Source organism: Actinia tenebrosa, unplaced genomic scaffold, assembly GCF_029948245.1.
Source record: "Actinia tenebrosa isolate PJP-AT-01 unplaced genomic scaffold, QUT_ActTen_1.0 PGA_scaffold9__36_contigs__length_13948895, whole genome shotgun sequence".
In the NCBI taxonomy this organism is placed as follows: Eukaryota; Metazoa; Cnidaria; class Anthozoa; order Actiniaria; family Actiniidae; genus Actinia; species Actinia tenebrosa.
In genome coordinates, this window is record NW_028292586.1 from 11,999,045 (window position 1) to 12,012,991 (window position 13,947).

Here is a 13,947-nt window from a genome sequence, read left to right on the forward strand (position 1 = left end):
CCCCGGCCCCTCTCAAAAATCCTTGGATCGATCCGCTTTTATATAGCACACATCATTCACCGAGTCCATTAGATTGATATGCAACAATCCTTTCCTGAATATCTTTTTATTATTTTCAATAAAATTTACTCCACTCATAGTACTAAGCTTTTGTGATAATTCTAAACATAATAAGACTATTAACTGCTTCTTTTAATTTTAAACTATGAAAACGTTGCACAAAGAAACTATTGCAATTGCCAAAGTGAGATTATTTAATGCATGAAATAGAGTGCAAACAATAATTACTAAATTGTTCAAAATAGTTCTACTTAAACAAAAGAAAACAATAGAATTAGCATAGAATAGTGTTAGTTAGTATTACTAATATTTCACGGATATATTGTCTGCATTCTAACGCCTTTTATTAGTCACTCCCAATCTCTAGATGTTGTGTATTTTACGTATTACTAGCTTTTTCTTTAAGTTTTGGTTTAAGATTATCTCCTACGCAGCTGCTATTAGTGTCGTTACGCAACTCTCACTGTCGTGTGACGAGCCAGGCTTAGGGACGCAGGTACGAACACACGGTGCAACAATGCACGCAACAGGAGTGTTGCAGTGTGTGTCTACCCCTGAATCTCGTTGCATGCAGCATTGCATGCAACAAACCCGAAGTTGAATCGCGCTCTACTCTTGCAAAATTGCGCGCAACATTTTGAAAATTCCAGCCAAATTTCTTAGCATAGCAACGTTGCGTGATTTTGTTGCAACGTGTCACCCCGATTCAAATTTTTTGTTGTTGCAAAATGTTGAGGTTACCAAGCCTTCAGAATCAATGACAGTATTTTAGAACCAACGCACGTTTTTGACGAGGCGGTCATTTTGAATATCTTACCGCGTAAAGGTCATATAATGCAATATAGCTTGCGTCTTTGATCGTAGCCTGCAAAGCAGGCGTTCTTGTGGGTTTGGGGAAAAACTGGGGTTTTAGGGGAACTTTGGAACGAGCAAGAATTGAAACCGATCCACGAAAAAAGAAGCCACGTTCCCTTTTTTTGCTAGGTCCCATTTTTCTCGCGTGCCCTCGGTCGAAACAGGAACCCCAAAACCCCGATTCTTCCTCTCAAATCCATCAAAAGAACGCCTGCTCTGCAGGCTACTTTGTTTGCAAAGAAATGAATGGTTGGAAAGCGCACGGCACCAGCTTCAAAATGGATTCCAAAATGGAACGACGTTTCCAACGTGGTCTGCATTTCGCAAGTAAATTAGAACTTATACTCTTAGTTCATTGATGTAACAAATGCTTTAAGCCATACATGCGACCAAAGATCACTAAATGGTTGCGCTTTTGCTGGTTTTCAATCATTCCCATGAGAATGAAATAACAAAAGACACGGCAGCCATGTTGGATGATATAACAAAAGAGACTAATGACGAATCTTTTGTTAAATTCATCCAACATGGCGGCTGTGAAAACCATCCATATCGTCAAACGACCAGTCCCATAAGATTTTCTTTTTTTACTTACATTCTTAAAAGGGTTGATGAAAATGTCATTTTTTTCTTCCCTTATCATACATTCATTAACTCCTAAAGGTTATCTTTCACTTTTATAAAAAAAATGGCTCTCTCTCTGCTCGTAATCATGCATGTAATTAGAGGAACTTAAAACAACTGCTGTCCGTCAATACCCCAGCTGTAATTAAGCCTTTTGAATTTGTGTGTTATAGTAATATTTCTTTAGTCAAGTAGTTCTAGATAAGTAACTGGAACTCTTCCACGTTGTCGGCCCCGTTCTCCCATCATCCAGTCATTATCCATCCCAGGAAGGGTGTAAACTGTCAGTATCTGGGAGAAAAATAAAAGTAAATAAATAAGTTTAACAATGAATTCCCCTAAAGCTCCAATTTTTAGTTTAAAGTGCAGCTAACCCCTGATACAAAACGTTCAGTATTGATTCTACATAATGTGAATAGTTGAATGGTGAAATATGTTTTCATTTGAATGTTGCGTCTTTAAGTCATGAAGGTTTATATTTCCATTACGTTGCTGAATGTAACGTTACCCCAGGCTTTTGAGTGTATATTTGTCTTAAATTTAATACTAAAACACTAGCCATTACGAGACATAAGATTTACAATACACATTGTGGAAACCTTGCGTATAATGATGATGCTTTTTAAATACTGTTTGTGCGATCCAGTTAAAATTTGTATATTCAATGAAGCCTGGGATGACGTCACATTCAGTAACATATTGGAAGTATATGTAACGATGTGGTGATAAATGGCAGTTGTGGCAGTTTCCGTTCAAATCTCTTTCTTCTAATTTGCTTTTCTCCTTATTTTTTCCCTTTTCTTTTTTCTTTTTTTTCTTCACAACATAGAAAATTTGTTGCGCGAAGTGGTGATACAATCAGTTTTAGGATTTTGTCGTCTTCAATAGTTTAACACACGAGTATAATGACAGTTTACGCGATTATGAATGAATTACGTACCTCATCAGACAGAAGAGACAACTCACTGTCATCAGCAGCATCATAATCATATAACACCTTAGCCTTTTTAGTCTGCGCGGGTCTAGTGAATCCAGCCGGGTCTGGTCCCGCAGCGACTTCAGCAGCTGACGGAGCACTTGCCGCAGGGGTAGGGGGTAGTATATCCCCGGGAGGGGTACCCAGCTGACGGTGAAGTTCTTGCATGTAGTTGTGGCACTGCGCGTAGTACTGTGCTTGAGCTTCGACAAAACTCAGGAGCGCACGGTGGTGGTTGGCCTAAATGAAAAAGTACAAGATCAGTGAGTAGGACGTTAACAGCGTTTGATTTAGAAGCACGGGTGGCGTGTCGTTCTCCGCCTTCCCACCAATGCAACAACAGTTCGATTCCCGGGCTCGCTGTCATGTGTGATTAGAATTGATTTTTGGTTCTCTCCGGTTTTCCTTCCCCCGCAAAAATCAACTACTAAATTCCAATTTGATCTGGTGAAATCACTGCCTGCATAATTTATAATGTGAAATACATTACATTATTACAAAATTACATTTACTCTTGAGCTCATGAGCGTGCGCGTTCGAATCGTCGACCACCTTTGACAGAAGTCCCCCTCCCCTCCCCCCCAGAAAAAATCACTTAAAAACATATTTCAGTTCTTACATGAGCTGTGTTAATTCCATCAAGCAAAAGCTTAGTTACTTCATACTGTCGATCAAATTCAGCTTGTGCGACTCTGAGTTCTTGCTCGGCCTGTGAATAAATGAAAAACATTCCAATGAAGAAGAACCATCTCCTAGGAAACGCTGCAAATAACCTAAGCTAAAACAGACCTCTTTATCTTGGGCGTAATGTTTTCCCATTTCAGACCGTGTTATTCCCTAGAGTGTCAATTCTTTGTTTAAAGGCTGTGCGAGAAATATGATATAGAAAAAAAGAAGAAGAAAAAAAAAAAAAAAAAAAAAAAAAAAGAAAGAAAGAAAGAGAAAACAAACTGAAACTAAAAAATAAAGAGTGATACGTGATCTGAAAATGGGGAAACATTGCACCATATGCAAGGTAAAGAGGCCTACTTCCTATCTCATCTAAAAAAAATGGTAATGCTGAATGTCTAGCTTATTAGACAGTACTTATAAAACCATGACTACGATTATATTACAAACTAATACATCTGTTATTATCAATTTCGAAAAAAAATCTTCCCGTAAAATTGATGTTTCATTGGTTACCGTTCAATATGCAATAGTAGGGACTTTAAGATTTGCGAAATCTTCTACGGCGACGTCTACCGAGAGTGTAAATAATTGTATCATGATTGTAAACCGGAAAAAAAATGCAAGCAATGTTTTTCTGAGCAGCTAAAAAATCATTCAACTGTATTTAAATCCGTCGAAAAGTTTAAAGGGCCGTAGAGTTTATTCCCAATTCCATTAAAAAACCTAATAATCCTTCATGGTTATTCTATCAGTAGTGTACTCGCTAATCATCTCTGGGGGTCTCAGATTTGATTCCTGAATTAATGCCCTAGTATTTTAAAAGGAAATTTTTTTCAATAATGAACAATAATGGCAAAAAGCGCCAAAAACTAGACTTTCGTATGAGTTTTGATCCCAATTTTCATTTTGGGTTAACACTCAAAACCTTTTTTAAACAGTTAGAAACTGATGTACTATGATAAAATGCCTGTTTGAAGCGGTATTTTCAATTGTACAAAGATGTTTTGTTGCATTTGTGTTAGAATGTTGCTTTGTCAGGCTTTTATATAGAAAATATATGGGAAATAAGCAAATGAAGGCCTAAACATCATTTTCGAATACAATTTTTGCTTTGGGTTAACACTTTGATTCATCTCCACTTCCAAACAAGTTAAAGTTTCTGAAAAACAAGATTTTAGCCTTGTACAACAGCCTTTCTTCAAGAAAATAGTTTTTGGCGCTCACTGCTTATACGAAAAGAATTCTCTCTTAATAAATAAAGCAAAGGTTGATATCTTTCTTCAGGGTCCTTCTGTTTTTCTAATCCTTCATAAAAACCCAGCATGAATTCCAACTCAATCAGAGGTGGTTTTAAAGAGTTTTCTTTTTTTTTCTTTTGAAAAGTGATTTTTAAAAGTTGCCATATTTGTACCTTTAGTCGTTATTCCTAATGTCGGTGAATGAGATAACTACAGCAAATGCTATAGCAAGAACAATTACTTAGCATAATTTAATGTTTATTCAGTTTTTTATAATAATTTTTGATTGGGTTTCCTTGCTGAGAAATTGAGATTTTCATCCATTAAAATTAGAGAAAATTATTCATATTAAAGCTATTTCTTAAGTTTGTTTTATTAAAGTAATTTCGTAAAGGACGTTTTAGTTGAATATTTAGTCTTTTAACGCAATTGATGTGCATATGCGATCCTTGTGAAAAACAAAAGGAAATGAAGAGTGCAAGTGAAAGTGAAGGCAAGAAAGGAAGAGGGCTTACCTGATCCAGTTCATTAATGAGAAACAAGCTATTTGAATTCTTATTCTTTACAGCAGCAGAATGCATCTAAAGTGAAAATCAACACAGAGTAAAGGAGAGAAACTGCTACTACAACAGTGCAGCAGTGAAAAATTAAGAAGTTAAGATTGAGCAATATCACCATTTCCAGAGCATTGTTTAAGATACAATTCTTAGTTCTTGTACAATTTATTTTGAAATTGTGAGGTTTTTAGGTTTTAGACACTGGCAAGATCACAAACTTTCTTACTAATAAAGACAGTTATTGTCATATAGGTTTGCGCTACAGATGCATCTAATATTACTTTATTTTAAATATTGGGTGACAGAACCAAGAGAAAAAAACAAACAAAACCACAAACAGCTTTTTTTTAATTGTCGAAAGAGAGAGAAAGAGTCAAGATTGAATAATAATTCAGATTTGAGTAAATTAAATTCAAACTGCCTTCGAGTGTATTAAAAGGTAGTCAGAAAACAAAACTTAATTTTATTAAAATTGAATAAAAATTAATCTAAAAAAATAATGGTTTAAGTAACTGATTTAATTTCTGTTTAAAAAAATGTCAATTTTATTATATTTAATAACCGTTTTTAAGTTGAAGCTTTTAACTAGAATTATTTTTCTAATGCTGAAGACTTAGAGTCAAATAAATAAAACAACTTTGAAATTTCATTTAGCACATGTATGCAATACTTTCACTATATTTATGGTCATTGGCAGTCTAAAATTATATTGCTTCTCTGTCAAATGTGAGTGCATGCAAAACTTAACAAGGGTAGATGTTTGTGAGGATGTGCAGCCCCCCCCCCCCCCACCCCCCCTAGATACTGTAAGCTATACTAATACATATCTACTGCCTTATTTGTACTTGAGTTTGTGAATGTCCTCATCATAAATGTAGTAACCCTTCTTCAAAAACTGGAACTATCCGCCTGCTTAATCCACCAATTGAAAGTATATCCTTACCGGCGTTTGCATTGCTACCCGGACACCCCAGACAAAAATTGCGACATGCACTTTGCAATAGACTGCCATCAATCAAACAAGTTAACGTCATTTACACTCATTTGGATCGGCCCAGATAGGCTCGGCGAGTGTGGCTCATAATACTTGTAAACAACCGACCAAAGTTTGGCACCTTTCGAATCACATACGCGTGTAAATGATGAACGTGTTTGATTGACGGCAGTCTATTGCAAAGTGCACGTCGCGATTTTTGTCTGGGGTGGCCGCATAGCAATGTAAACGCCAGTAAACCAAGGGCAACCAGCCCATGACGTGATTGACAGCTAGCAAGCACACTACTGATCTACGGCACCAAAAAGCCTGTAAAGGCATTTAGTAATTGCTGGATTTCAATCAAATGAAAAAAGTCTTTGAATCTCATTATCTGCTCAAAATGATGGTTAAACACTGACCACCATGTGCTGTCAACCAGAAAAAATTCTTAAATTGAAAACTTGCAATTCAGCTGATGGACAATTCTGCACAAGACAGGAAATGATTTCAAGTGAAACCCAGAAATACTTTTCTATAACTTAGACTTTTTTATACTTTTGTGCATCTGTCATTCCATTCTTTATAGTGAAAAGAAAAAATGGCAACAAAAGAAGCTATATTTCTTCCAACTCATAAATGAGGCACAACCTAGTAGTAACACAATCATTGGATGCAAATAAGAAGAGATAACTAGCTAAAAACTAGTGTGAGCTGTGTCTGTGTTTCTAATGAAACAGTAATGATAAAAAGGTAAATTATACACTGGGAAAAGATGAAAAAACTTACTGATGTTTTGAATGCTAGTCCTTCATCGGAGTCACTCTTTTTTCATCTTTTCACGGTGTATAATTTACCTTTTTATCATTACTGTTCCATTGATGCAAATCTTGTACATTAGTAAACTAAATTAAAATAGAGTCATGTCATACAACTCACCTGTTGCATTTTCTCTGGTGACTGTGCTTTTCTTACTTTAGATTTACAGGAGTCAAGATCCAGCCTTTTTGCAAACAAGGTCTTTCTCTCAGACTGTAAAATAAGAATCAAGTTATAAATGAATTGGTTTTGAGTTAGTATTAGGCATAGCTCAGGATCTCTACGCCTGTTTCGACTTCTCTCTGTTCTATGTAGCTTTAGCTTTAAATAACAGTAACAAGGAGCACTGATAGTCTGAAGGGGGTAAAGTGTAAAATATTATTATTCTCTACTTTCACATCCCCATAATACTTTGCGTCTTTGGGGGGTAACCAGAGGGTAAAAACCCACTTATTTTGCTGAATTCTGATCAGACAATGTTGACAATACCTTGTTTGGTATCCATAAATAAAATGAAGAAGTAAAAAACAGAAAAAGATAGAAGCTTGAAGACATCTAAGGTAAATTTTAAAAATTTTTTCGTAAGAATATATTTTCTGTACAAGACCAAAACTCTTGATGATCTGTACACGCAAAAATAACGTGGAATAAACTGATAATCAGTATTGTACAGATAAAAGCAGGTATAATATCAATTCAATTAAGAAACCTTTCAATTTGGGACAGTTTTTTGATTGGTTACCCCCCAAAGACGCAAGGCATTATGGGGATGTGAAAGTAGAGGATAATAAAATGAAAATATCATTTTGATTTTACCTGTATTGTCTTCATGTCACCTTCCAGAAAAGAGCGCAATGGCTGCAAGAAATGAGAATTTGTCTTTCTCATGAACTCCTTCTCAGCTTGTCCCAGTTTTTTCTCAGTTTCTCCGCACTTAATTAAAGCACCTCCTAAAATAATGCAAAGAAGGAGAGAAAAACTTAAGTGATTACATTATACGTGTACCTCAAAACATAACAATTGCATATTCAAGGATTCTTGAAGTTCAGAATTTTTCATTTCATAAGTATTTTAATGTGCAGAAAAGGATTAAATTTCCAGAGGTCATTTCAAGACACATAATATGTTATTTTTCAAAATTTGTTTTGAATCCAAGCATCGATCGAGGCTAAGATTAATGGCTGCTTAATGGAAGGACATGACACATTGGAATGAATTGGTCAAGACGACTGTCCATTAGACTTCCAATTCAAGAGGTATTTGGCCACAAACGTGCCAATTTTGACAAGACATTAACTAGCCATTCTTTCCTTTTTTACTATTTTAAAACTTATATGTTGTAAACCCCAGCTTTGACAGATCTGAATATAACTGTTATGTTAGTCTTGTAAATGAGTTGAATGGGAGTGCAACCATTTGGTCATTCAACACCCCCTTATACAATCACCTCTCAAAATCATTTTTAACTAAATCAACTACTGGCAGCTTAGTGACCATACAAGTTCTATTGCTTATTACAATAAAGTAACTTAGCATATACCAACTTGTGTACTTCTTAAGAACGTGCGCGCTCATTGGTTAATTGGAGGTGAATATTGTACGATATTCACCTCTGAATCTCGGAATATTGAGTCAGCAACAAAATGGCATCTGTTGGCAATCGTTTTGCTACAATTTCTGATGAGGAAGTTGAAAAAATGAAAGTAAATGCCATTCCTATCAATACTAAAAAGGCAACGAAGTATGGCCTAAAAGTTTTGCTAAAAGTTTTGCGTGAATTTGTCACACAAACTAAAAGTTTCTGTTTGTTTGTTTTTATTGAATTTTTGTATATAAAAATAAGTTACTCTGTACACAAGTTGGTATATGCTAAAACAATTATTCGCCTCAGGCTCAGTGAATATGGAGAATATTTACCTGTCTCGCTTCTCAGTAAATATTCCCCGATATTCACTTCGTTTTCGGCGAATAATTTGCTAAATATCATAATTGTAACTTATTTATTTTTTACCATAACTTGTTCCCGGTCCAAACTCCTGGCCTGTTTCTGACATGTAACATCCCAGTGTCTCTAGGTTGGTCTTACGCTCTGGTTTCTTCTTCTCAAGTTTGTCATAGACATACTCCTCTGCTCTGACTCCTAAAACAAATTAAAATCATTGATAACTTTGTCTCCTCTGGTTCAAAGTGAACATCAATGAACTATGACATTTCATTAATATTGTAACATACGTCTGATATTTGTTTTATTTATTTTTATTGTGAAGCGCCATGAATTTTGGTATGTGTGCTATATAAAATCCATTATTATTATTATTATTATTATCATTATTATTATTATCATCATCATTATTATCATTATCATCATCATCGTCGTCGTCGTCGTTGTCGTCATCGTCATCATCATTATTATATATAATTTCTAAAGTGTCTTCCCTATAAATTTTCGATGGTGATGTTTACAAAAAATTAATTGATAGTTGTAATATAGATCTCAGATTTTATGGGACTTACTAAAAAGAGCGTTCCCTCAGTAAATTTACTTAATGTATAAAGATTTATAAAATAATTCAGATGGTACGCGTGCTGTGATTGGCCGAGAGCCATGTTTGCATTTCCCTGTGCAAACACGGTTGTGACGCGTGTCGACACTGGCGGGAAAATTTGAGTTTTGTTTGGAAGTTGTACTTGTACACAAATAGTCATAACTCCAGTAAAATTAGTAGAATATGGCTAATTTTCCAAGCTTAGACTTTGACTTTCCTGAGGAAGCATCTGAAATAGTAGAACCACTAGAAGAGCCTTCAACAAAAAAGAAAAAATCCAGATTTGCCAGCCTGAACTCGGAGAATTTCGATGAACTCTTTCGACAACACCGACGGAAATCAAGCTTGAATTTAGTGAGTTCTAGCTCTCAAAATAGTGTTTTCTTTTCGGTCTAGAATGACTAAAGCCATTGGTTAAGCTTTGGAATTATTATTTTATCAAGATTTGCTTGTAAAAGCCTCTTTCTCAAGGGAGAAAGTTGCTAAAGTTTGGCTTCCTCTCACTTTGAAATAAGAAATTTTCAACTTGAATTTCATGCTTGGAGGCGTGTATCAAACTCACAATTTGATTGGTTAAGGGTCTTCTTTCGCGCAATCTGATTGGTTATTGCAAATGCACAAGTATGTAAGGAGAATTTGTATTCAAAACTTTGAATTAAATTCTTCTGTTTTATTTGATCGTGTTTCGTTATTTTTGTTTTTGAAGAAAATAATTTTATAAAACAAATAAAATACATTTACTGTGTTTGCACAGGCTAATGCAAACCTCGATGTGGTTGGTAGTATTCTCGAGCAGGTGCAAACACTAGCCTTAAGGCTCGTGTTTGCACTGATCTGCTCTCGAATTCTCCCAACCACATCTCCGTTTGCATTAGCCTGTGCAAACACAGTAAATGTATTTTATTTGTTAAGTAGGTTTTAAAGTTGAAATCAATATATTATTCAGCTGGACAGTCAAGTGACTTCAATTGCTGTCTCACCATGACTTTCATCATGCAACGAACATAAAGAAAAAAATTTTTTCATTTTTTTATTTAAACATATTTATTCTCTGCTTTTTCTCCAAGAGCTTAAAACTCATCTAGGGAGATTATAATGAAAAGAAAAAGAAAAGAAACAGCCATAAGCAGCAAAAAGACTTCAATGACAAACTATTTAATAATATTTTTCTGTGGTTGGCATCCATTAGGTAATTATATCATATTATGGGTCTGGGTTTTCAAAATCTTGAAAACCCAGACCTCAAAAACACAGAACTAAAAATTGATGCATAACAGAGATGTTACTAATAAAAAGTCTTTTGTGCTGCCTACAAGACAGTTATTTTATTTTATTTCATTTTATTACACTATCCTGTGCTTTCCATTTTTTGCAGGACATACTAAGGTTATGATCCACAGGGAAACGATTAATATCAATGTCCAATCACATTTGAGTTCCTTGAAAACTGTAAAATCACCAAGGGAACTCTCCCTTTAAGCCCATATGTTCCTTGAAAGCTTTTTTAGAAAGGCCATTGTGGGCTTGCCTCTATTCAACCTTATTTGACCACTAAGTAAGCCTAAAACAGTCAAGAAACCTGTTTATCCTGTTTTTCAAAGTAGCTTTTTAGTTACAATTTTAAGGTGTCATTACATCTTTTTTCTTTCTTTCTATTTCTTTAACCGTCATGTAATTAGTTACATCTTCTTAATGGTGCATTATCTGTTGTAATGTCCTTGGATGAAAAATGGTCCTCGAAATATCACAAACATAATTTCCCTCAAAGCTTCACTTCTCGGCTAGCTGTTCTTTTTCTCAGGCCATTTCTCATCGTCAGACATTTAATTAGCTGATATCCCGCAGGCTGCCAGTCAGGTTTATTTACTTAATGGCATAGATTTATAAGAGTCATCCTGCTTCGTTTACACTATTTCTTTATTCTATGTTTTTTATTTCCTTTCAGGTGGAATAAAAATGAGACAGTGTTTTGTAAGTCATTGTTTCACTTTGCATTAATTTAGTCTGGTGAAGAAACACGGCTGAGAAGTCCCTAAATTCATATCAATTAATATGCAGTGTTTTTCTCTAGAATAATGAATGTGCTAAACTATAAGATGGAAAGAAAAATCCATCAAATTATTAACAATTTTATAGAAAAAATGTACCTAAACCAATGCATCAAAACTCTCTTTATTTTTTTCACCATATGATTTAAAATGACCTCAATGTTTTGTTTTGCAATAACCTATCGGCTCTCACCTAAGGACTCCAAAACATAAATACATAGCGAATATCATAAAGTATGATTATAGAGTGCATGTAGTAAAACCATCAAAATAAAAACAAAGTTGATACTGACAAATAGTAGCTATTTAGTAACTAATAGTTGCTATCACCCAACCAGAACATTCATCATACAAAGACAAATACACAACAGACCATTTGTGTCTTTTGTTTAAAAAATGTTCTTGTTGAGAGCTAGCAACTATTAGTCACTAAATAGCTGCTTATTTGTCAGTATCAACTTTGTTTTTATTTCATGGTTTTACTGCATGCACCCTTTTCCCAAAAAGAAGTAAAGCAAAACATATTAATTAGCCTTCAAGGCATGAGTAGATAGCAGATCTAACAATGCATAACCGTTCTTTCTTTTGATATTTTTTGTCACTTAACATAATAAATTAAACAATAATTAGCTTGATGTTTTTGTTTTTCAAACCAGCTGGTAAAAATATAAGCTTTCAAAAATACAAAAATACGAACATTTTATCTTAGCACCTTTCTAAAGAATAGTACTGTACGTAATTTAAATACATTTTTCCAAAGGAAAAAAAGGAAAGAAAGAAACAGGATTTCAAGCATTTAAAAATAAAAGGGGTTTAAATAAATGATAGAATTTTTTCTAAAAGAATATTTTTTCTCTATCAATGCAGAAAAATAATCAGCAAATGTTGAATATATAAAAAACACTGGCCCTAAAACTGCACTTTAGAAAAAATAATTATCTATGAAATAAAACCTAATTTAGAAAAATAGATTAAAAATGAGGAACAATTTAAGCAATAAAAACTAGCAAGCAATATGTTTTTCCATTTGCATAAATTTAGAGTTGGCTTGTCAACAAGAAATGAAATAAAAATAAGATAGAATAAGCTTAAACGCTTAACAGAAATGTAAAAATGTACTTACAGTCCTTCTTTGGTTAAATTATTAATCTAAAAATCGATATATAACTTCTTAGAGTTAAATTCGAAGATATATAAAATCAAATTTGTTTGTCTACGAATGGAAGCCTTGATTATTTCTTACGAGTTAGATTTTCATAGTCTTGCAAAATATGAATTAGAGGAACGGTAGTTAATATAAAATAGTTTGAAAGGCGAAAGTGATGACGACGATGCATCAAATGGTTTATATTTCGGAAAATTAAATATCAAAATTTTGAGTGTAAACACACCCAGTTCTTAATGCAAGGTTATTTATCATTAAATTATATAAGCTGGGTAAAATCCAACGTTATATTTACAAGTAAGTTTACGTTGATCAGCTTATCATAGAGAAATCTTTATACTTTATTCATATTTCCATAGGCATACAGATAAAATCAAGCTAATAACAGCAATACTCGAGGTACTACGTGTTAGAATACAACATCTTCTATAAATAGAACATAAAACGATAGCTTTTTTACTGAAATTGGTAAAGAATAACAGAAAGGAATAGAAGATGGGAAACTCAGCTTGAGACTTTGAGAAACAACGCAAAGACAACTATGGCAAGATATCTGGTAATAAACTCACCGATATTTGGTTGTAGGAGAGTCTCCGTCTGCCTCAAAAGCTGCTCTGTGCGGCATTTTGTCCGATCAGCTTTTTCCACCAAAGATTCAAACCTTGCATCAAGAACAGTGGCTTCAGACTTCCCAAGCTGTTCCTCTGTATACTGCACACAACAACAACAAGAAAATCCCTCAAAAACTACACAGATCTACCCCTGAAAGACTGGGAAAAAAACTACCTGTTTTGCTCGATTAAAGAACGTAGATGTTGTGGAGCCCAATTTTTTCATGGAGTCTGAGAAGTCTGCCATGTTGAATGAAGGAAAATGAGATTTGGAGAGCGACATTTTTGTATTTGAAGAATATTGAACACTAGTGCCAGTGCTTTCTACTAATACACGGACAAATGATGATCACGAGGCTTTATTGGGGCTCAGGTTACTAACTACGAGGGAACCACAGGCAGTCCAAAATGTCATGGCCGGTTCCCAAAACGTCAAAAATCGAAAAATCGTTCTTTGTTGCAGTGGGAATGTAGTATCTTAAGAGATATGGTAGTAACAGCGTGTTAAAAATTGTTAAGGTTTTCCCTCACTTCTAACTCCCCCCCCCCCCCTACGTACACACCTATTTCTGTCCCAAACTGACAACTTCAAACTCATCCATCACATCATCCCGGGACATGGAAGTATGTCAAATTATTGTATAAATCATGATGAAAAAGTAATTTTGAAGAAAATAAAAAATAATGATAATAATAATAATAATAATAATAATAATAATAATAATAATAATAATAATAATAATAATAATAATAATAATAATAATAAAAATAAAATCCGGAAAAAAAGTTGTTTGGGCTTCCTG

The 13,947-nt window shown here is 34.3% G+C and overlaps 1 protein-coding gene and 1 long non-coding RNA gene across 3 annotated transcripts in view; one reads left to right on the plus strand and one right to left on the minus strand.

Annotated features, from left to right (window-relative positions):
• LOC148904855 (uncharacterized) overlaps nt 1-13,947 on the plus strand; it is a 210,401-nt gene that overhangs the window by 100,939 nt on the left and 95,515 nt on the right. The gene's annotated exons all lie outside the window — the stretch shown is intronic.
• On the minus strand, nt 1,488-13,474 carry LOC116304926 (endophilin-B1). 2 transcript variants are annotated; one of them, XM_031714724.2, is made up of 9 exons: nt 13,320-13,474; nt 13,103-13,244; nt 8,786-8,914; nt 7,591-7,724; nt 6,895-6,987; nt 4,941-5,006; nt 3,135-3,224; nt 2,480-2,755; nt 1,488-1,830 (listed from the first exon to the last, which is right to left on the minus strand). In XM_031714724.2, exons 1-9 carry the CDS (start codon nt 13,425-13,427, stop codon nt 1,723-1,725), a joined length of 1,146 nt encoding a protein of 381 aa, XP_031570584.1. In that variant the 5' UTR covers nt 13,428-13,474; the 3' UTR covers nt 1,488-1,722. The 2 variants fall into 2 exon arrangements, with proteins under 2 accessions (XP_031570584.1, XP_031570585.1); XM_031714725.2 differs by lacking the exon at nt 4,941-5,006.